The 24197-nt window shown below is 36.7% G+C and overlaps 1 protein-coding gene and 1 long non-coding RNA gene across 3 annotated transcripts; both read left to right on the top strand.

The window, feature by feature from the left end:
* Positions 1–6108: 6108 nt before the first annotated feature.
* Positions 6109–8955, top strand: LOC113641244. 2 transcript variants are annotated; one of them, XR_003440257.2, is made up of 2 exons: positions 6109–6229; positions 8276–8955. It is a non-coding gene; the product is annotated as an uncharacterized LOC113641244 (long non-coding RNA). The 2 variants fall into 2 exon arrangements; XR_007140014.1 differs by lacking the exon at positions 6109–6229 and adding an exon at positions 7244–7495.
* Positions 8956–10161: 1206 nt separating this feature from the next.
* Positions 10162–22465, top strand: wnt7aa (wingless-type MMTV integration site family, member 7Aa). The gene is made up of 4 exons (XM_027143779.2): positions 10162–10836; positions 11481–11707; positions 15464–15735; positions 20136–22465. The coding sequence occupies exons 1-4, from the start codon at positions 10766–10768 to the stop codon at positions 20613–20615; spliced, it is 1050 nt and encodes a 349-aa protein (XP_026999580.1). The 5' UTR covers positions 10162–10765; the 3' UTR covers positions 20616–22465.
* The last annotated feature ends 1732 nt before the right edge of the window (positions 22466–24197 follow it).

Raw genomic sequence — 24197 nt, 5'->3', positions numbered from 1 at the left:
TAAACACCTCCATCCGCAACTGGATCATGGACTTCCTGACTGGGAGAACTCAGTCAGTCTGGATCGGGAACACCAAATTTCTTGGTGTTCATTTAGTGGAGAACTTCACCTGGTTTCTCAACACCAGCTCCATCACCAAGAAAGACCAGCAGTGTCTCTACTTCTTACGAAGCATGAGAAAAAGCTCATCTCCCTCCCTTCATCCGGACTACATTTTAGAGGGATCATTGAAAGCATTCTGAGCAGCTGCGACACTGTCTGGATTGGGAACTGCACCATTTCTTCTCATCATTTCACAGCTGAGAAGATCATTGGAGTCTCTCTTCCCTCTATCATAGAGATTTATACCACGCGATGCATCTGCAAAGCCAACAGCATTGTGGATGACCCCTCACACACACTCTTCGCCCTCCTGCCATCTGAAAAAAGTTACTGAAGCATTCGGGCACTCACAATCAGTCATTGTAACAGTTTCCTTCCACAAGTCATTAGCCTCCTCAATAACTGAACTGAACTGTACCGAGCACAATACACACACATGCACAGTGTGTGAACTGCACTGACCTACACCAAATACACACACTTCCAATATACATCCATGTACACAGCACCACCCATATCAAACTGTTTACATGATGTTTTTGCACACTGTTTTTGCACTTTGGGTAAGCATTAAATCTCAGTGCCTTGCTGCCAGCTCTTTTAACCGTGATAAAATGAGGCAGTGATCAGTATAATTCAGTACACAGATGCCCTGGAATCATCAAGGAGCCAGAGTTGCATCCATGTATTTGGTGAAGTAGCATGGAGACAGAGCTAGACTGAAAGGAAGATCTTGATATTGGTAGCTTTTGCCTTTAAAAAGCGAACATGTAAAACTTCCCGTGTTCAGACCTTGCCAGGAGAGTTGGCGGCCTACCCATATACCCTGCACAGGGGAGACTGTGGAGGAAGAGTTCACGGCACTTGAGGATTTGGGTCTGCTTAGTCCAAATAAGTGCTTTGGTCCCTATTTCACATAGACAGCAAGTTGGAAGGGATCATACCAATTGAGTGGCTAGCCAAGACCTGAGTTGTACCTTTTTCACATTAATATTGGCAATTTCTTTTCTCCTCCCAAAAGACATAGTCTTAACATCAATAAGGCAATGTAATTACTTTATGTGGTCAGTCAAGTATACCACTCCTAATTATCTGTTGCCTATATGCAAGTTGTCTGTGCCTACACCCCTGTGTTGGACTCTGTGTTGTGGATAGTAGAGATGATGAAAGAAAACTCATATAAAAATGGCTACCACCCATCACCACTCCCAAAAACAGTGCTGGGTCAAGATTCTTGAACTAAAGTTTCTTTTTGTCATATTTTTTCATCATAGAATTGTCATTTGATAACTGTCAGAAATTCATAAACCTAGAATCTCTATAACCAGACATGCTCCTTACCAGGCTTTCACCATAGAAGAGCATCTCAGGGTCAGCAGGAGCAGTAAAAGTTGCAGTCTGGGCAGATTCTGGTGAAGTGCTCAAAGATGGCACAAGCAGAAAATATTTTATGTGCCACCTATCTTAAATAATATTTTATGGGACTTCTAAAGAATGTTGAAGACGGCTGCCTTGATTTTGTTGTTCCATGGACATAAGAATCCTTTAAAAAACAAAACTGTAAAAAAAAAAAAAAAAAAAATTGTAATCAGCAATCTGAAAAACTAATTTTCTGATGCAATTGTGAAAAGCAAGGACATGAACATAACTTCTAAAACCTACCAAAATATTGCAACTGTGCAGGTAAACATATTGCCTGCTCAAAGTGATTTATCTAGAAAAAAGAACTAGAGAATGTAATGAACAAAGTTAGCTAGCATGAAAATTTAGTATGGTCTTCCTATGGATGCAGCACCACAGCAGTGAATTTTCCTGGTTAGATAAGCAGCTCACGCACTGATCCTCATATTGTTTCAGCCATTCTGTGGAAAGGCACTACACTCCTCTCATGATTCCCCCAAATACCACGAGGGAGATCTGCAGCAAGGACAACAAGCCATTGTCCTTTAAATTGAACAATTCAGCTTTTACCTGGAGCCACGTTCCTATACAGTAGCTAAATTTTTCCTCTATCCAGCAGGAGTACATGAGGCCATCTACTGACCCTGTGGTTCTCTTTTGTGGAGAAAAGGGCAACCTCAGACCATGTATTGATTTTTTCCTCCATTCACCAGTGAAATATGGGGGTGAATTCAGGGGCGTAAATTTCATTTAACAGTCGGGGGGGACAATAAATATTAAATTTATCATGAGCAATTTTTGAAGGGGGACACAAATAATAGTCCAGATGGCTACTAATGTGTCATTATGGTTATTTTCAAAGTTTTTCTCAGGTTCAATGACAAAGCAGATTTTTCTTCAAAACTACTGTATTTTTTGCATTGTTTGTGTTGTTTACAGTTAAGGCATCAACATACAATAAAATATAAACATGACTGTTATTGTGAAAAATATATATAAAATAAGTAATGTTTTGTAACAAAATCAGTTGTTAAATAATCACTTTACAGTAACTGCTCTATGTATAAAAACAACAAAACGGCTTTGTTAGTTACAGTGCACTAAGCAACAAGCTATTGTAAACAAGCTAACGTTAACTAGATAAGTAAGATTTTAATCGCTAATATAGCAGATTCATGGAAAATTACATCGGTAATCAGCATTTTTGCCGCAACTAATTTATGAATGAGTCTGCATCAACTACATTAAAGAGAATCGCTTTATTTAAAGTGAATAAAATTCCGCTCTTAATGGAGTTTAACATTAACTGAGCCACAGCCACACACCTGACTCGTGTGTGCAGAGTAGGTGAGATGAACTGGGAAAGCAGGCAGTGGGTCAAACCATTTATTTCTTTTACATGACAAGAAACACCTGTATATCTTCTGTTTATTTTTTATGCTCACATGAAAAATGGGTGCATTCAAACTAAAGGTGCCATGTAGTAGTTGGTTTAAGAAATCTAGGTGTAAATAGCAGTAAATAGCAAATTACAGCTAAGTTTTGCTTAAATTTGATCTTAAACTGATATGTTGTGATAGAATTGATTTTGGATGCCACTCTATATGCAGAAAAGAATACACTACCTATAGGCTATATCCTGGGTGCACATTAGCAGGGCTAATGGGGTGTTTTCCTTTCTCTTTTTTAACAGAAGTGGGGTTACATTTTATTTCTGCTACCTCAGAGTTAATTATTTAAATGTAGTTCTTGTGTCAACACTAGATGGCGCAATTGAGTAAGACAATTACAGGTATTTCAATAAACTCTAAGCTCTTCATACTTTAGATTTTCTTTTGAGCCTTGCAGCCTAAAATATGCCTATTGGTAAAAATCAATCTGGCTATGTGAGATCTATTCTGGGCCGAGATAGATTTTTTAGAGATCCTTGATTTTCACATTCATCCCATATCTGTTCCAGAAGAGTAATGCCTCCTGGTCTGCAGAGGGTATTGTGGAATCCATGTTTTAAGAGTTGACACAATACATATGTAACAATCTTAATGGTTTAATTACTTAATTAGTTGTGGTAAAAATAGGTAACACAATAAAATGTTTGGACGGCTATCATTTGTTATTTTTTATTACTAAATGTTTAGGCAAACCTTGCACAAGCACTTGGTTACACATACACAATAGTATCAATCTGACAACAATATCAATGTTGATATACAAATTCAGTAATTATAAAATCATAATTACATGCTTTTTGCGAATTGCAAAATGCTATAACCATTGATAATTGTATCTGATTACCATATTCTATGGGAAGTCATATTCGATGGGAAGTCGTGGCCTAATGGTTAGAGAGTTTGACTCCTAACCCTAAGGTTGTGAGTTTGAGTCTCGGGCTGGCAATACCACGACTGAGGTGCCCTTGAGCAAGGCACCGAACTCCCCAACTGCTCTCCGGGTGCTACAGCATAAATGGCTGCCCACTGCTCCAGGCGTGTGTTCACGGTGTGTGTTCACTGCTGTGTGTGTGTGCACTTTGGATGGGTTAAATGCAGAGAACGAATTCTGAGTATGGGTCACCATACTTAGCCGTATGTCATGTCACTATGTCACTATGTTCTCTATCAGCACTCATTATTAATCATAATTGAATAATTAATAATCAATTTAACCAATTTCCATTCTATGTTCATTACAAATATGAAACTAAATCTGCACAGTTTATGGGCATTCACTTTTTGATATCACATTTAGAACATATTGTCTTACAATAGTTAGATATCGTCTTGGAAATACCCAAATTACGGAACTTTAAGCTAACATTACTGTAGTAAATGCGATATGACGCCACCACTGAAAAACAACGTGGACCTCCACTTGAGATCTCTCCCTTTGTTACACTTAAACAAAGACATCATCAAAATGACCAATAGATTGAACTTGAATGAAACAGTGACATTATTTCTTCTTGCCACTCAGTTTATTTCTTACTATTACAAATAATGTAGAAAATTGTGTAGACATTATTGAAAAACAGATTAAAATAACATAAAATAGAGGCAGGTTTAGTGGGTAAAACAAGTATTCAAATCTCATTCAATATTCAACCTGAACGTTCAAAAGTGAAGATCTCTGAGGCCCTCTAGCGGCTGACTACAATACAATTTCTCCACAAATTATTTTCTGGAATAAGGTTTTGTCGATTTGCAGGTTCATATGTTGACTTAAGGTACTACTACTACTACTACTACTACTACTACTACTACTACTACTAATAATAATAATAATAAACCTTTTTTGTGTAATTCGTCACACATTATTTGTGCTACTGAAATGAAAGCTGGTGACCAGTTTATTGCGGAGAGGAAAGTTATAAGCGATTAGACTACAGATACACATCAAAAGACCGATGAGTGAGGTGAATTGCATCATGGATATTTTATTGGCATCTCCCTTAACACCTCCTCCAATGTTTTTCCATAAAATAAATGCAATTTATTAAAATACATTTGTAGAGTTTTTGGTGATAATTAAAAGAGCTTGGATGATTTGTAGTTCTTTGCAGCCAAAACATCTCAGTCCAATCTTTAATGTTTAGCAATTTCATGCACAAAGTTGTGAAATATACTGACGACCTCATCTGCATCTTATAATAAATAAAAACTCACAATACTCCAAAAATACTTCCTAATTTAGAAGATCCTGGAACTCGAAACAGACCTTTCAGAGATTCTCCAATTCAGTCACTAACTAAATGAAAACATGGCCAGTGTTAGTACTGAATAATGTCTGCAACAGTACCTACAAAATATGCCCTTTAAAACAGAACCTTAGCTTGTTAAGTCAGTTGGGGACACTGTCACATGGCTCTATATTGCCTCCACTATTAACGTTCGTATTGCATCGCATTTTTGATGACATACTAGTGATCGGCCAAGTAACCACAGGACTGTAAGCCTGGGAATCTTGGGTGTGTGTAGGTCCTACTTAACCTTAAACACTGGGTGTCCCAAAAGTCTCCAAACTGTATATAAAGGAGACACTTTGTTTACAAAACTTCTTCTACATGAGTCAAGTCAAGTCAAGTCACCTTTCTTGCTATTTCTTTCACATCTACAACTGTTTTCTCCCAGTTTGGAAACAGTGCTGTGTTTTATGTGCTGTTAAAGTCTGTTTAGTCGCTTAAATTGAATGGGTTTAACCCAAGCCTCAAAAACAAGTAAAGTAAAGTCAACTCGGGCCTAATTGATTCTGTAATTATGTAATATTCTATACTTAGGAATAAAAAGGGATTATGTTTAGAAAACTGTACTCTGTCCTTAGGTACTTTTTTGTTTTTTGTTTTTAGAATAAAAATGTGTCCCTGGCCCCTATAAATTGACAACCCCATCAGTATCGGATAGTGGAAAACTTGGATTTTTGGCGCCTCATTGTGTACCAGAAAAAAGAAAAAAAAAATCACATTGTATCAGGATATTTCTCTATAATAATGTTTTGTCTTGTTTTAATTCAAATTTCTATGATTTATCACATACTAGATTAAAGTGTAATTTAATCTTTTTATTCCAATTTGGAAAAAGATTTTAATCTAATGGAACCCATACAAAACGCCACACTTCCGGGTTACAGGTCTAACGGTGAGCCAATCAGATCGCTTACAATCGCTAGCCGATGCTACATCAGACACTGGTCTTCTCCATTGCGGACAGCTGCTGAAGGCGCCTGCACTGAGGTACGTCTGATCTGTTTCAGATAGATTTTGACGTTAAAAATTGATTAAACAAATAAAATGGTTGTTATATAGTCTACTGAACATGCGTTACCTTGAGAAAGCCTTAATAAAGGAACTGGGGGTTCTACCTAGATAACTATCGTGCTAATTAAATGATAGTCGCTAGCCATCTTGCTAATGTGCCCGAGTTTATGGGATGCTATTAGCTAGCGAAAGTGGAATGCAGAAGGCTTGACTACACGATGTCTCTGCTCAGTGTACAGTGTTAATCTGGTTGTCTGAACCTATTGTAAAATAAAATCTTTTTTAATAACTCGTCCTATTTGCAATGTAAACGAACACAAAGATAAACAGGGTTGTTTAACGTCTGTAACTATCATCTAACTACAGTGTGTGCATTTGGAAACCGCCATTTTTTTCTGAACAGGCGAAGGAATTTTGAGTAACTGAGTTGGGAGAGTTTAGCCCGCCAGATTGGCCTGTTCCCCCCCCCCCCCCCCCCAGGTCTAGGCTTTTGTCTAGGCTCCACACAACGCGTGATTAGTTTTTTTCTTTTACTTTTTAAATGTTTGAATTAAAACTAAAACATGGTTAGTTGAAGCAGTTTAATTGATTTGTTTAGAAATAATAATTATTTTGCTCTATACTTTGAGCTTGCAATTTATTTAGGGTTAAATTATATGATGTGACATTTGAGCTATTAAAAGTATGGCGTTTGAAAGGCAGTCTAGTCTGTCTTGGAGATTCATAGAAACTGAGAAACTGTTTAGGAAGCCATCTGGGTTTTCTGTTCAAAACGTCAGACCTTAAATTTCAGCAAGATAAATGTCTAAATGTCTAAAAAAAAAAAAAAAGAAAAAGACCAGCAACCTTTTTAGTGCATCTTTTGACCTGCAGCATACATTGCATTCAAGAAATGTTTTCCTTGTCCTGTTTCTGGAGAAAAAAGGAATGAAAGCAATTTACTTTCTACAATTCTGTATGTGTACAGATAAATTTGACAAATCAGAAGAATTTGTATGATTTAGACTTTTAAAAGGTTTTTCTTTCTTTTTCTTTCTTTCTTTTTTTTTTTTTAAAACAATCCATTATTTTTATAAGGGAAGAAAAGGGCAATGAACTAATCCTCTGACACACTCAGGCATTGGATGCATCAGCAGGTCTTTTTTGGCAGTCTTTTTCAGAAAGACTTTGGATCATTGACTTTTCGTTGGCCTTATAAAGATGAATACCCTGCAAGAAGAGGAGATTCAGGAATGGCCAAAAGTAGGACACATCTTTACCTCAGCAACAGACTTTGTTCAGTGCCAAGTGATTTAATTTAATGGGGTACTTAAGCTAGTGTCGAAGTAATTATGGAGAGAGTTTTGAACAGAAAAACCTTTGGTTAATCATTGGTGCTGAATATTAATTCTGTTGTATATTGTAAATATAGACCGAAGTCCCTGTTGTTTCTGGCATGCATTCATAGAGCATAATTTTGTATAATACACATTTCCCTCTTTTCATAATGATTTTTGGTGAATTTATTTTAATTAAAGCTTGATGCTTTTAGACCATGGCTGTTTATTGACTTGAACACATTCCCCTATATTTTTCATTTATATGCCTTTTTTTGGTAGTAAGTATGTAATGATGCAGTATTTAACATGAGTGTGCATATTAAATCCTGGCTTAAATCCAACTAATGATAAAGGTGCCACTAATGAGCATTTTATTGTGAGTGGAACAATTGGATAGTTGCAAAGTCAGTCCTGCAGTGACAGTATGGCTTATTTTTGCCGAGAGGGAATCTGCAATCTATGCCAGGTTCATTTTGCTGCATCAATCAGGGTATTGGACTAGATCATGCAAGCATTCTCCCATTTTGAAACATTGGGGTGTCTAATGACTTTATTAGTTGGCTCATGTTATGTTTAAATATTAAATAGATATTGTAGATGGATATTTCTTGCTGCCATAAAGATTGAGCTGGCTTATACAGTCTGCATAACTATGGCCTACAGTGGTACATGTATCTAAAAGTGCACTTTTTTTCTCTTTCAGGCAGTCTTCTGGATGTAGATGTATGGAGCTGAAAGATACAACATGAGTGTCCCTGTTTCTTTAGCATGAACATCATTCATAGACTCCATTAAATGTACACAAGGTTTTTTGTACTGTGGGATGAGGTAGTAGGTTGTGTAGTTTTAGGGTCACACCCACACTGGGAGATAACTATACAGCCTACTGTCTTTCTCAGGGTGACAAGGAAGCAGCTACATCATGTTTCATGTTTGGGTTAAGGTATAGGGTTTAAAAAAGCCTATTTAGTTGAGGAAATTAGATTATTTTAGTTCTTTGTTAAAGATTATGCTTTCACAGTGTGAGGTAGTAGATTGTATAGTTGTGGGATAGTGATTTTATCCTGTCTGGAAGATAACTATACAATCTATTGCCTTCCCTGAGGGGCAGGGATTCATGGTCAGTTTACCTCTTAAAGTTGTTTTAATATGAAGTCCATAAGGATTAAATGTTGAGGAATAATTCTATTTTATTTGTGTGAACAACTGCTTGTGTTTGAATTCATGAATAAATGCCATGAGTCTCATGGCCTAGTTTTTTACTGCAGCTTTTGTAAATTATTCAACAATAATAGATTGCTCAAAGGTATGAATTCCATGTTACTCAAATGTTTGACTATGAATGTGTAATATTTTTCTGAGAAGTAAATCCATGGTTTCCAATTTTTCTTAAGATTTAAGTGTGTAAAATAATTGTGTAGAGTTGGTGTTAAATTATCCACCTTTCTTATCTTTGTCAACCATTTAATCATTATATTTGTGTACTATTAAATTACCAGAGTAATTATGATCTGCCCAGTGGTGTTGAGGGACCCTTCCAGGTTTATTCCTGGAGATGGCGCTCTTAAATAATCTAGCAATTTAATCGTCGAGGTCAGAAAAAAAGATGGATATGATGTATAGATTTTAAGCATCTAGGTTGTACAGTATTAAACAATATTTGAGCAAATTAGTGTCTCATGTTTAATTTAATTGCTTGACTTGTATCTTGTTTAAGTTTATAAACCAGGGAACAGTATGAAATTGACATTATAATATATGTGGTATATATGTAATATAACCATAATTCTGGGATGTCATCCATGATCTCAATTGGGGTGCTTGGTTTTTCCACCTGTCTGAAGGACAAACATTGTGTTTTTGTACATTCACAATGTTAAAATGAAAGAAATCTGCAGCCACAACCTTTTTTTTTTTTTTTTTTAATAAACCATTCACAAAGCCTTTTTGTCCAGACTGGTTTAAATATAAATATGTATGCTGATGGCTTGCAAATAAAAATCTAAAGTTTTAGCACCTTTAATCGTTATGCTGACAAACTATTATCACTGCGGAAGCCTTCACCTTGCCTGTATTCTTTGCTTTAGAGAAAAGATCCTTTTCATGTTCAGTGTTCATATGTCAATAATTGTTTTAAATGCAGGTGACAAGATACAAGAATGTTACGGCCATATGCACAAGGATTTGTGCAATGAGAATATTAGTTTTTACACACCACGCTGATGCCTAAATCCTATAGGTTAAATAGACTAAAGTAACAATTGAATTTTGTGTTAATGTATTCATTGATGAGGGCGTCTGACAAATGCTGTAAATGTTAAATGATCGGTGTTCTACAGGTTACTATATAAATTGTTATATATGGGTATAGTTTAATTAGGCTATTTAAAACATCTCAAAATGCTTTCACAAGAAATGTAAACATTTTTTATAACCTCCACCATGGTCATAATGACCAAAATTCATTATTGTTTTTCATTTGCTCATTCAAATGATTTTTTCCAAAGTGTCCTGCATGAGCTCATATAGGACAAATAAGATGAGGAGTTCGGGGGGGAGTAAAGGGGCGCTGAGGCTAGTATCAAAACCTCTCTCATGGGAGGAGCAAACGGGTGCAGGCAAAAGAGATAAAAAGCTCTGTTAAAGAAGCTCGAGCTACCGCGCGGATTAACCTCCATCAGGCTAGACAAATAACGCACACTGGAAAACAAATCTAAACTATTCACACATTTCCGCCCTGTTCTAATCGACAGTGTTAAATGACGGCTAAATTAGACTCCGTCCCAAAAATAGCACCAGGTAAGGGCAATTACGCGGAAGCAGTCTCAGAACCAGTCTCTGTATTCAAAGCCAGTTAAGTAAACGAACGTTTCAGCCTCGCGGCATTTTGCGTACCGGGACGCAGCGGATAAAGCATTTCCTCTGGAGATGAGCTACAAGTAACATTGCTTAAGAAATCGGAGGACCTGCAGAGAAACAATGAGAGAAATGAGAAATATTTAGCGTAATAATTTCAACTCATTTTACCACAGGAGCCGTTTCAAAGCTTCATATGCTAAAGGAGTCTTCGAGTCGCAGAAGGGTCTGAACTCAGGTGCGCGGCGGCGCGCTGCATCCACACTAAAGCAGGGAGCATTTACACACAAACACGCCTCGGACTCTCAGTCACAGCTTAAATAAAGTAAAGGTCACCATGAGCAGGAAAACACGCCGCTGGATTTTTCACATTTTCCTCTGTCTGGGGATTATTTATCTGAAAATCGGGTGAGTATTAAAAGGTTACAGTTCACATGGTAATAATTTGCTTTTGCGTAACTGAAACTAAGAGAATCTGACTCGTAAAGATAAACACAATAGTTGCAATAAAGATATACTAATGACAAAAAATAAATTGAATAATGCATCATTATAGCTTATGTTTTTAGCTGTTTTTTGATGGATGGGGACTTTTCTTAGTCTCCTTGATGACTTTGGGATAAATCTCTGAAATCGCATGCGCAGTGACATTAATGGTGTCCTGTAATCTATGCCCATGAAAATCTGAATGTCTATTACAGTTTTCTACATTAATTCTACATCATTACAGAGATCTCCTACTGAGATATTTACATAATTTACACTCAAAATAAACAGTTAATTCCATGATACATGCTTTAGATTTCATGTTGCGCCCATATTGTTTATTATGAGGTGAAAGAACCCGAAACAGTAGGAAAGGAAATCGCACAATAATCTAAATGTAATTCAGCGCAAACCATCTAACGATCTTTTCAAATGATTCCTGGCACATTGGGACCAGAGCATCCAAAAATTAGACAAATCTAACAGAAAATCGCCTTCAGTTTTGTTTAATTGGACATGACGCGCACCTTTTTGTTAACTCGATGCTTTACTTTTAAACTCTACAGTGGCTTCTCCTCCGTGGTGGCATTGGGTGCGAGCATCATATGTAATAAAATCCCGGGTCTTGCCCCCCGTCAGCGGACGATCTGCCAGAGCCGCCCGGACGCCATCATCGTGATCGGTGAAGGAGCGCAGATGGGCATCAATGAATGTCAGTTCCAGTTCCGCCACGGACGCTGGAATTGTTCTGCCCTCGGAGAAAGGACCGTTTTTGGAAAAGAGTTGAAAGTGGGTATGTTGCACAACTATTTACTGTATCCCTAGAATTAGAGAAATGATATTTCTAGTCTATAAGCTTGTCATTTACTTTATTTAGTTAAATTGAAGTTAACGAAGTGAAAATATAGACATTATTAAAAAAAAAATCCTGGAATTTAAGCCTAATTTAAAACATTACTGTTTTAATTGATTTATTTTTGTTATTATAAATTGTTGCAATTTTCTTTATATCACTAATAAACCTATACAATTAACTCTCAGCTATTATTCACCTAATACTGTGATTGTAGGATTTATTCTAATGCTTGACTTCTAAATTTTTCAGTAGATGTTGAACTCAAAATTTTAAAAAGATACACAGCACCTCAAATTCCAAATTCTCAAAGAAATTCTGAGATTTAAACACAAACCATGAGCTAAATAACTGGAAGTGGCTTGTCAGTGGATGCAGGCTGCTGATTTGCTTGTAGCATTTTGTATTTTTGTGCCCTCCTGTAATGTCATGTCAAACATGCTTCTGTTTCATTCACACAGCCAAGTATCAACATGGCTGAATTTATGGCCTCTCTAACAACCCTGTTCTCAAAAGAAGCCTTTTCTAGTCATCCTGTCTTATCTGTAGATTTTAATGATTTGCTAGTTGTGCTTTTCACTTTTCCACGGGTATACGTTACAGAATGTGAATGAAGGGACAAAATAGTACAGTATTTTAAGGAAATGTAACCATATGTCAGCATAGATAAAAAAAAAAACTAACTAAGAGAATGTTTTTCCTTGTGGTAACAATATCCATTTTTTCAGAGGCAAACCAAAGCCTATTTAGGGCTTCTTTAGTGCTATTGAACATCTGACACTTGATGAATGGTTTTGTGAAGGATTTTAGTTTCATAGCCTTTTTGGCTGGTGGGAAAAAGGAGGCAGAATTATTGGGCCATTTGTCTGTTAAAAATGGTTGTAGGGAATCCTGATGCTCAAATGACTGACTTACCCTGGGGAATATATATATATATATATATATATATATATATATATATATATATATATATATATATATATCCTCTCACCTTGCCTTCAGTCAGATTGAGGCAGCATTGAAATTGTGTTGTTAAGACTCTGCAAGGTTCTGTAGAGACTTGTATCTATTGCTGAAGGTGAAGCTGTATTTTATCCCTCGGCATCAAAGATGAGTGACTTGAGAAAAAAGTAAAGAGAAAAAGGTCAAGTTTACTGCCAGCTTTCATAGCTGTCTTGATCTTTGTTTTGCTTGCAGATTATATTGTTTAATACAGGAGGCATGGATATGATTTATCTGAACACCATTTGGCTAACAGTGACCAAACTGTATTTCCCAGCTGTGGTGTTTGCCTATACCCTGTCTATAATTTTTATCATTTGGATGAAAGAGAGTGGGAAAATATTCTATTAGGACTAGTTACAGTGGCCAGACATGCAAGCAGCCTCACATTTACCAAACAATAAGAGATGAAGAACATTGGTTAATCCTCATAAGGCAATTCAGAAGGAGGTGAAGTAATGCTTGCTCATGTTCAGGGCCTGGTACCATATGCTCTGGGCTTGGCATCAAAATAGTGGATTCCTCTTTCAGCAGTGTGCCACAGCATTACTTTAATTACTTTTACTTTACTTTATAAAGCTTGGATTATTATTTTCAGTGTGGTCCATTTACTGAACATCGAAATAGAACAGACTTCTGGAACACATAGCTGCATAATTTATATTTGTTTTATCTTGTGTTTTTCAAGTGGAACCCTCACCATCCCCCTTTCTCACACTTAAGCACCCTCCGGCATGTTTGAAAAATAGTTTTCCCCCACCAGCATTGTCTCAAGCCCAGACAAGTACATTGTGTGAGGTTTAGAAATTAACCTCTTGCATTTACAGTTTTGGCAAAAGACATCTCACACAGGATCATTCTGAGCCACTGATTCAGACTTCTGTAATGCAATGAAACCCATGTCATAACACACGTTTTATGGGTTTCTTATCAGTCAAGTTTGTGTGCAGACTATCCGATTTAGGTAAACACAGCCCAAGTAATATACTTAATAAAAAGACTATTTTACCATATCCTATGTAAAAGTGGTTTTATAACTTTGCTATTTTAATATCTTTAGTATGTGCTAACCTTTCTATTTAATGCATCTTTTCTCTCTTGGCATCAAGCCCAAGCAACTCATAAAAATCTCCATATAATTGATGCTCCAAACAAGCTTTTCTTAAATTGCTTGGGCGCTACTCCAAGATGTTTATCAACTGCAGGTCAACACATACCAGTGTTACTGTTAGTCTGGAGGCCCTGAGAAAGCTCTGAGAATGTTTTGCACTCATTCATAGCATGCAAGATTCAATAATCAACAGACAGAATGAGAAAGTTATTTCTCCCCACTGACTATGAAATTGACTACATTGTCATATCAATAAGATATGTTTCACTAGTTGTGTTAGGTACTGAATTTTAAATGGGAGATAAACCCAGCCTACTTAAAGGACCCAGATTTCTTAGTGCAAGGTTTGTGTAAATGATTTCTAGAAGAGTCAACAGTTGATGATTCATTAATCCAAATGATAATTTGTACATTCGCAGGAGAGCACAGTAACTTAGTACTGATCAATAGATCTTAAAAGCATGACAACTTGGCCTTTCCTTCGGAGTTACCAAAGAATCATTTTCTTGTGAACAATCATTTTAAAACTGAAACTGTGTCTAGATTTCTTCTGCTTCTTATAGAGAACATGACCGGCTTATAACTTAGCCTTAAGTTCATAATGAATCTAAGACTTTAATGCAAGTTACTGTCACACATAACAAAAAAGTCTGTGTCACTGTAAACTTCCATTGATACTAATGATCACAGCCCTGAAAGAGCCTGTTGGAATTCACCATGATGAGTAGAAGCTGGCTCATAGGTCACATGTCAGTCTTCCTGTTAGACTTATTGTTAGCCAGTCTTAAGGAAAGAAATGAATGGTTTAAGATAAATCTTTAAGAGTTTAAGTCAAAACAACTAGTCATGGTGCGTTGCAACACATACCTAACAGTGTTTAAAACTGTAGCTTTTCAAAGGTCTTTGTTACATTTCTGTGGCTACATAAGTGAATAATATTCTTAACCTGGAAGTGCCCTGCTTAGCAGTGGCAATCAATTATCTTAGTCTTCTTGCCAGGAGAGATTCTGCATGCCTGGGGGACTTACCTCCGCTGGGTGGATCCCTCTTTCTGACGGAAGCTGGGAAAGAGTCCAAACGTACTGTGTGCCCCTGATCTCTACCACTCTATTGTCTCTTAAATAAACCCTTGTTCACTATGCTCGTGAAAGAAGCAGGTTATTCCTTCCTTCGCTGCAATGGTCATTACAGCACAATCATACAGTTATTTGTCTTAATGTTTCCTTTTCCCTGACAACTGAAGGACAATTACTCCATGTCAAATAAAGCTCTGAATTGCCTGTGGTGCCTACTATTTGTTAGCGTACCACTGTTTACTTGCATAATCTGAAGTTTAGGATCACTTGCCTATTTTTCAGCAAGACTGATTGTTGTCCAAAGCTCTCACCTCTCACTCATATAATGAGGCAAAAGTAAAAAAAAAAAAAAAAAGACAAAATAATAAATGAATAGCACTTGGCAAAACATGTTAATATTGCTCTTGAATTTTGAACTATGTGAAGCATGCACACAAGCTTGATTTGGCTGAGACAATAGAGCTTATTGACAATGATTCTGATTTTTAAATATTCTCTTTTTTGTAGGGAGTAAAGAAGCAGCTTTCACCTATGCCATCATTGCTGCTGGGGTTGCCCATGCTATCACAGCTGCCTGCACCCAGGGAACCCTGAGTGGCTGTGGGTGTGATAAAGAGAAGCAAGGTTTCTATAACCAGGAAGAGGGTTGGAAGTGGGGTGGCTGTTCAGCTGACATCCGCTATGGCCTGAGCTTTTCCAAGATGTTTGTGGATGCCCGGGAGATAAAGCAAAATGCCAGGACTCTCATGAACCTCCATAACAATGAAGTGGGGCGTAAGGTATGTATAAGAGAAAGGTACCCTAGAATCTGCCTGGATTAAAATAATAGTTAATTAATGGTGGTACAATATTAACGTTTTTTATGTTGAATCCTTGTGCGCCGCAAAGTGTTTTTTTTAATGAACATGAAATATTTGTAATTGTGTGACAGATTTTGGTATAAAATATTTAGTAAGAAGGTCAAGTATAAATTTTTTAAGGATAAAACATTTACAAGGAATGGCCTAAAGTACTGGGATGATCACTGCTAAGCGATAAACATAAATAAAGGTTGAGTAATCTTATGGGGCTTAAATATTCCACTATAAATATTGTTTTAGAAATTCCAAAATATTTTATCACATTATCTTTTTTTAAGATACATAGTGATGAAAAGTGATTTACTTGTTTATAAATAAATAAATAAATATATAAATAGATGATTATGTTTATAAAACTGGAGTTTGATGTGAAGAGTTTACAAAAGTTGGGTCAACACCAATCATTGGCACTTCTCAAGTGGATGAGCAGAAACGGTTGTATGACTTTGGCAGTACATAATTAAACACATCAGTCAAACAGCTATTTACCTTACCCATAAAGAAAAGTATTGATGTATTTCATTCAAAAATATGTGTGTCAAAATTACACCCCAGACAATATTTAAAATAAACAAAAAACAATTATAATGCTACATTTTTTAAGCCTAATTGCTTAATTATCACTTATTGCCTTTAAATATATGGCTGCATTTGTATACATATACTTTGCCATTCAGCACGAGATCTGTCAACTCAAGAAGCAGATGTTTTTTTACTCAGCAAACAGAAATGGTGCAATGACGATCTCAGCCTCCTGATTGTAAAAATGATTGTATGTTAATTAGCTGCTCTGTTTAAAATTCCCAGCCACATCATGCTGATACAAAATGGTGGTATTCAGAATAAAAAGGGCTTTTATAAAGAGATAACAGCAAGGGCTTTTAGGTGGAAAATGCACTGATGCACTTCCATTTGAGTAATCACTAAATCTACAAAAAACTCTACTGCTTCTTGAGTTTTTCCCTGGGGTATTTTCTGGTCTTCTCATACTGAGCAATGTCACAAAATGTTACAAAAAGCTTTTAAGGGTAATTCTCACAAATATATATGAGACATTTGACTAAACAATTGGAATTTTGGAATAGCCAAGCCAAAAAATTAGGCTTGATAACTAAGCTATACCTAAATAGATACATGTTAAAGTAAACTATAGGTACTGTTACCTTTGCAGAGAAACATATCTGTCATTTTACCAAGTTTATAAGAACTATTTTTGTAAAGAGTTTGAAACAGTTTGGACAGTTTCAGCACTCTGGACAGATCATCAAATCTTTGAAAGCAAGATGAGGTCATAACCTTCTCATACAGTATGGACTCCTTTATGAATGAACTGCCTTTGGTGATTTTTCTAGGTCTCATTCTAAAAGGATACATTGTTTATTTTTTTTTAATTAAGTTTTTTACAGGAGATGATTTTCCATTTGATACTGTTATATTTATTAGTATTAAAATCAAATGGCATTTAATTTCAAAATTATGACTGAGAATATTATTTAAGCACAGTTTTAATTTTCAGTATATCATGGCAAAAATGGAATCTCAACACTTAAAGATGGTTCACAGTGTTGTTTAGAAGACATTCACCTCTCACAGACACACAGATTTGACTTCAGTATGCTTTCTGAACATGTTGTTTATCAGGAAGCAGCAGCATGGCCACACTTATCCTGATACACATCACAGAGAGCAGACAGTTTTCAAGAAGACTCCACAAAGTCTATGAGGCAGACAGGCATTGAGGATGGAATAATAATTAGAACACTAGGTGAGGCTTCTTCCACAAATGGGTAAAACAGCATCATTACATAGTGGAAAGAGAGAAGTAGCATTTGCTAACCACACCAAAGACTACACTGCCTTGAACAAGCTATTCCCTGATGCCAATCATTAACAGACTCTTCCATAGCTAAACTCTCTAAACTAAGCTCTCTTTTACACAGATCTTTCTCTCAGCAAGTTATTATTCTTTTCAGGATTTGCACACATAATTACTGTGTTTTACCACATTATCGTACATCACACAAGAAAAAAGCGTACTGTTATTTCTTGCTTACCTGTTGGACTCAGGATACAAGGATAGTCAGAATGAAGTGAAGCACACAGGCACCTGAAACCTGACTCCTGAGCTTTATCTGTGTACACTACACACAGGCAGACAGTTGTAGAAGTCACTGTCATTCAAGCTGTGTTTATATCATATGCACCCCTGATTCCACCATGCTGCTTACACAAGAGAGAGATTCCTACAGACGAAGACTCATACATAGCTGGTGAAACAATCTGTGTCAGATGTTTTGTACACAAATGAAAAGGCTTGTTAAAAGTTGACGGAGGAACCTGTCGACACGCAGGCTGTTTTCCAGCCTTGCCGTGCAGGCGGGCAGGCATGAGGTGGATCAGGCTCTGGCACAGCAAGTTTAACAATCTTTGCATTCTTGAATTGGAATGTTTAAAAAAAAACCTTTGTCTCAACCTGTTTAACTATTCCCGAAATATGCTCTAAAACCACCACTGTAGGCACAAATGCTACAGGTATGAAACAATTCAACAATACTTTTGTGTAAGAATGCCCAAACGCAACCTTCTCATATATACTGTATGTATATTTTTCATATATACATATATCTTTTCATTTATTAAACAAATAAAACCTACTCAAATCAAATGAGTATTTCAACTGAGAAGAAATTTAGGACACTCTATGCGCTTTGGCTGAAATAACCTCAATGAGACATTTCTTGTAGCCATCTAATAGTTTCAGACATTGACTAGAAATAAGTTTCCCTCACTCTTTAATGCTGAGTTCTTTCAGCTGTATGATATTTGAGTGGTTTCCTCCCCACAGGATCTCAATAAGATTTTGATCTGGGCTTTGACTTGGCTATTTCAAGTTTTTTACTTTTCAGGAAGTCCTTATTGGATTTGCCTGTATGTTTTTGTTATGTTGCAAGGTCCAGTTCCATGTCAGCTTCAATTTTTGACAGATGGTCTCATATGTAGAATACATAGTGGATACGATGATGATGAGCTGGACAAGTCCTGCTGCAACAAAGTATCCCCAAACCCTAACACTTCCACCTCCATGTTTCAAAGTTGGTATGAGGTTCTTTTACTGAAATGCTGTATTTGCTTCTGGCAAATTATTATGGTGTCCAAATATTAAAATTTTAGACTCATCTGTCTAAAGAACATTATTCCAGAAATCTTGGCCTTTGTCTTTGTGTTCTTTTGCAAACTTCATTCTTGCCCTCATGTTTTTCTTAGACAGCAAAGGTTTCCTCCTTGCACACCTCCCATGATAATTAAAGTTGTTCAGTCTCTTTCTGAGTTTAAGATTCTTGCACTTTGACAACAACTATAGCAAGAGTTTGCTGTAGGTCCTGTGATGATATTTTAGGGTTTTTGAAGACTTCTTTAAGCATCTTGCAGTCTGCTCTTGGGGGGAATTTGCTTGGATGTCCTGACCTGGTCATGTTGGCAGTTGTTTTAAATATTATTCACTTGCAAATGATTTTTGGACAGTGTAATGACTGATTACAAATTCTTTTGAGATGTTTTTATATCACTTACCAAACTTATAAGCATTAACAATGTTCTTTCTGAAGGCCTCAGAGAGCGCTTTGTATCTCACCATGGTGATACCTCTCACTTCAACAATTAAGAGCAAAACAAACTAAATAGCTGAGGTTTAAATGAGGGAAGCCTTCTTCCACCTGTAGGAAATTTAGTTTATTTGTTTAGTTATATTACTTGAATCTTCCAATATTGTTAAAATGAAGATAAAATGCCCATATGTTTAAATATTTAAAAAACACACAGGCTTTCATGAGGTATCCTAGTCTTTTCACAAGAGTGTATATAGTACTAGGTACATGCAAAGAACTGCAATAAAATCCCTTCAAAAATAATAAAATTAACTATTTGTACATAGAACAAGAAACGATTATTATTACATTAGTAGTGATTTGTTTGAAAAGTGGTGTATTATGTAATGTGTACCTTTCTTTATGGCCTTACAATGCAAACATTTTCCTGTAACTTTTTTGTTTGGGATTAAGACAAAATAAAATATTAGGACAACTTAGGGTGCCAAAGAGTTTTGCCAGGGTACTATATTCCGCAGTTTTAAATTGTAAATGTTTGTATTCAATCACTCCAGGCACCAAGGTGTCACCTGATAGACTAACTGGATTAGCCTATGAATCATCGAAGCTCTTACTCACATAAATATCTTAGACTAAAATTATAGACTGCTGAATAAAATCAGGGTCCTGTAAAATCCCACAGGGTACTAAACAATGTCTGTTTTTCCACTCCAGATCCTAGAAAAGAACATGCGCTTAGAGTGCAAGTGTCACGGAGTCTCTGGCTCATGCACAACCAAGACTTGCTGGACAACGCTCCCCAAGTTTCGTCAGCTTGGCTACATCCTTAAGGATAAATACTACCAGGCTGTGCAAGTGGAGCCGGTTCGAGCCAGCCGGAATAAACGGCCCACATTCCTGAAGATTAAAAAGCCCTACTCATACCGCAAACCCATGGACACTGACTTGGTATACATTGAGAAGTCACCCAATTACTGTGAAGCAGACCCTGTTACGGGCAGTGTGGGCACTCAGGGAAGGATCTGCAATAAAACTGCACAGCAAGCCAACAGCTGCGACTTGATGTGCTGTGGACGAGGCTACAACACACACCAGTACTCACGTGTATGGCAATGCAACTGCAAGTTCCTGTGGTGCTGTTACGTCAAATGCAACACATGCAGTGAGAGGACAGAGGTATACACATGCAAATAAAACATTCCTCATTCATCTATATGTAAGAAAGAGTCTGTGAACCTATGTTAGTAAGCATCCGTGAATGCGTCTAAACGTATTTAGAGGCTTCCAGTGTGGAGTGATATGGATCCAAGGTGTTTAGAATTGAGAAACATTGGAACGAGGTGCTCCAAGGGGTATCTATGGTGAGCACAATATTTTTATTCACCTGGAGGATAGCCAGAGGATGTGTGGGTGATGTATTCCGCTTTGTTTCAAAGCGCAGTGGAATGATTTGGTGGTCGGTACCAGTGGATGCCTAGACCTTTCTAAACTGTGGAGTGCGAAAGCTCCTGAAGTCCAGGATAGAAGGAATATATGCATGGTGTCTTTGGATGTTTTTTTCTACTAGTTTTCTATCTGGAAAACAGTGCGCTTATATAAAACTGGAATTTGGTTTCTCTGGACATTATGAAAGCATACTGTATATGGGCGGTATATGATATTGATGGTATTTAACATTTTATTTACAAAAAATAAGGCTAATATTAATTTATTTAATAATAAAACTACTGATTTTCATGTGATTTTATGTCTTTTTTTTTACCAAACAATATTCTGTTATTGTGGTAGAAGCAACTTAACCAGCTTTTACACTTTGATTTTTTTTTACACTGTCATTTTTACAGTATCCATTGTGAACAAAACAGGTGTACACCATGTTGTTGGCGATGTTACTTGTGCTAAATATTTGTAGTACAATTCCCTCAAGTACAATCCATATATATAATATATATTTATAGCAAAATACACTGGAAATGTGCATCTCTTTTGAAAGCTAACTTCTCCTAAAATGAATTATGTAAATCAATGATGGTAACCTTCAAGAACATTCTGAACAATGTGTGCTAAAACAGTGTCTATTTCACAATAAATAATTTATGTTTTGACCAGGTTTTTAAAAAAATGGAAATAATAGTGAGCTGAAATCATTTGATGAAGAACCTGTAGATAATATTACCTGACACATAGCCTTCTCATGAGCTCACACACATCTTTCCCTTGGCTCTTGTCTTTTTAGCTGGCAGAGAAGCCAAGATAACGATTAATTCATTTTGGAACAGGATAGCTCACACCCAGGAGATGCCTCCACTTGCTACTGATTCGGAATGCTGAGGTCACTGATACTGTTCTTGCTATATATGTATACTAAATATTATGCCTTTCCATTTTGCTGCTAGTTTTTCCCCCAAGGCCTCAACTTGGAGTCTGTATAGTGTCTATTGAAACTAGTGCTTTTGAATACCATGTGAGAATGTGGTTACCTAAATGACCTGTTCATGTGCTAAGTTAACAGCAGTTAACAGAATATATTTTGCAAGAGATTATTTTTATATGAGTGTTTTATTTATTTTGTTATAAATTGTATAACATTCACAGGTATGGAAATCTAAGCTAGAACCTGCATTGGATTGCTAATGTCATGGTACCTTGATCACTGGATTGGTGTTAACTGCATCTAAAGTGTCAAAATGAAATGGAATATTTAGAATCAGTAATAACATTTGATCAAAACCTCCTGTTGTTAGTATAGTCATTTAACAACAGCAATATGTTGATAAGACCAATAATTTAAATTAGAAATGGGCAAACACTCTAGTACTTAATACAGGACATAAACCATGACATGATTTTTAACCAAAGAACAGCAGAACTGGAGATGGTGCTATATGGATTGTATTTGGTCCTATTTCTAATAACAAACAATGAATTCAGGCAATGTTTTGCCAAACTGGTCGTTCTGCATGCTTATACTGTTATAACTGATTTAACAAAAATGTATGTTGTGATTTGAACAGTCTTAATAAAAGTCACCTCAGCAGTTTGAAGAGCTTCTTCTTGTTTTCTTGTAATAAAGTCAAAACAGAGCAAGATAAAAATCTTTCATGGATAATTTGGCAGTGAAACAAAATTCTAAATATATTTTTTAGTCTTTTTTTTTAAGTCTCAGAGCCAGAATTCACCAAGGTGGGAAAAAAATTGACTTCTAAAAAAAAAAAGAGTCATCAATGGCATAACAATCCCTCAAATTACCTAGGTGGTAACAAGTCATCAGCCACAAAACATTTGTTGCTGCTAAGTTATGTTTGGCCACTGACTCTGACAGTTTTTACTGTGAGGATGATTGTGGGGCAGGGTAGGAACTGAAGAAAGTGCTGGCGTGTTAATGGTAGGGCTTGTGCAGAAGCTTTAATTGATGAGCAGCAGTGTGGAGGGTGTCCCAGCACTGGGTAAAAAGAGGAGGTGGAGTGTGTTTGAGGGGGGGTGATGGGGTGATGGATTACACTGACATCTGCTTCATTCACTCCTCAGTGCCGTCACCACAACAACGTGCCTGGCCCCCCAAAAATGCTGCCCAGTCTCCCTGAGAAGTGCTCCTGCGCGTTAGCGAAATGTTAACTATGCAAAATCCAGCTAACTTTGGGATGCTATTTATTTTGTTTGCTCCAACCCTCCTTTCTCTTCCCCAGGAGCAGGAGGGAGGGTGAAGGAGAGAGAGCTTTTCAATTTTGAAGGATGATGTCAAGAGGAATTTCAAACTGAGGGTTTGAACAGATCTTAGCATTGCCCTTGAATAATTGGTGCAAAACACTTGCTTTAAGAATTGTCAAAAGCTTCTCAATAGTTCACCGTGCTGAAAAGACAGCTGGCCAAACAACCTCAGCATCAGCTCTTGGACACCATGAGCTGAATCACAATATCTTGTTTTGAAAAAGCTACTTGGGGCCCTCTCTCTCTGACTGATCTTGTTTGTTACATTCTGAATGGCAAGCCTTTTGGTGAACTTAACACTTGTATCTAGAAGTGTTAGAAAAACAATTATGTGGAGACAGACTCCACATCCAGCCCTATCCATCTCGTATGCCTTCTGTGGTGTTTTACAAAATGGAGAAATTTTGCTCAAGATGCTTTCCATTGAAAACACAGTTCCACAAATGTATAAGTGCGTTCATTCAGGCATTCATTTATTGGGTCCTATCCAAATGCTGGTTCTGCCTACTCTGGATTGTCTAAATGTCTAATTATCACCTTCCTAGCTATTAACTATTTCTTTTTAAAAAAAAAAAAAGCATTGTAGAAGTAAACTTTGTTAGAAGAACTTGTTTATTGACCACCAAAATAGACCTGTGTTTAGTTTCTGGCCAGAATATCTGGTATATACTTAAATACAAAAGTTTATTTTAATATTTCCACATAAAACAACGATATGATAAATGATATCATTGCCACAACATTCATCCATGCTACTGGGAAGCTGTGGACAGAGCTTTTTCTCTTCCATTCTGGGCACACCTGCACACCTGGAATCTGACAGACATTTCTGATTTATGCTTGCCTACCTGTCTCCATTTGGGGAACTGCTGCTGGAGGCTTGAATAGATCAGGCTTCTTGTCCCACCTGATTTGGAAGAACTGAATCTTCTGAACCGAATTAGTAACATTTGATATTAAATTTAAATTACATAGAATATATTATCAGGCATATTTTCTAGAAATCTTGCACAAGAGCTAGGTCACCTAAATCTACATGTGGGTCTCATATTTTGTCTAAATAATATT

The sequence above is a fragment of the Tachysurus fulvidraco genome, chromosome 2, assembly GCF_022655615.1.
Source record: "Tachysurus fulvidraco isolate hzauxx_2018 chromosome 2, HZAU_PFXX_2.0, whole genome shotgun sequence".
In the NCBI taxonomy this organism is placed as follows: Eukaryota; Metazoa; Chordata; class Actinopteri; order Siluriformes; family Bagridae; genus Tachysurus; species Tachysurus fulvidraco.
Note: the sequence above shows the minus strand (reverse complement) of the source record. Positions and strands in the feature narration are given on the sequence as shown.

Coding starts and splice junctions, on each gene's coding strand:
- wnt7aa (XM_027143779.2), top strand. CDS start 10,766: ATGAGCAGGAAAACACGCCGCTGGATTTTTCACATTTTCCTCTGTCTG. Junction 11,708..15,463: donor TGGAAAAGAGTTGAAAGTGG/GTATGTTGCACA, acceptor TCTTTTTTGTAG/GGAGTAAAGAAGCAGCTTTC. Junction 15,736..20,135: donor ACAATGAAGTGGGGCGTAAG/GTATGTATAAGA, acceptor TTTCCACTCCAG/ATCCTAGAAAAGAACATGCG.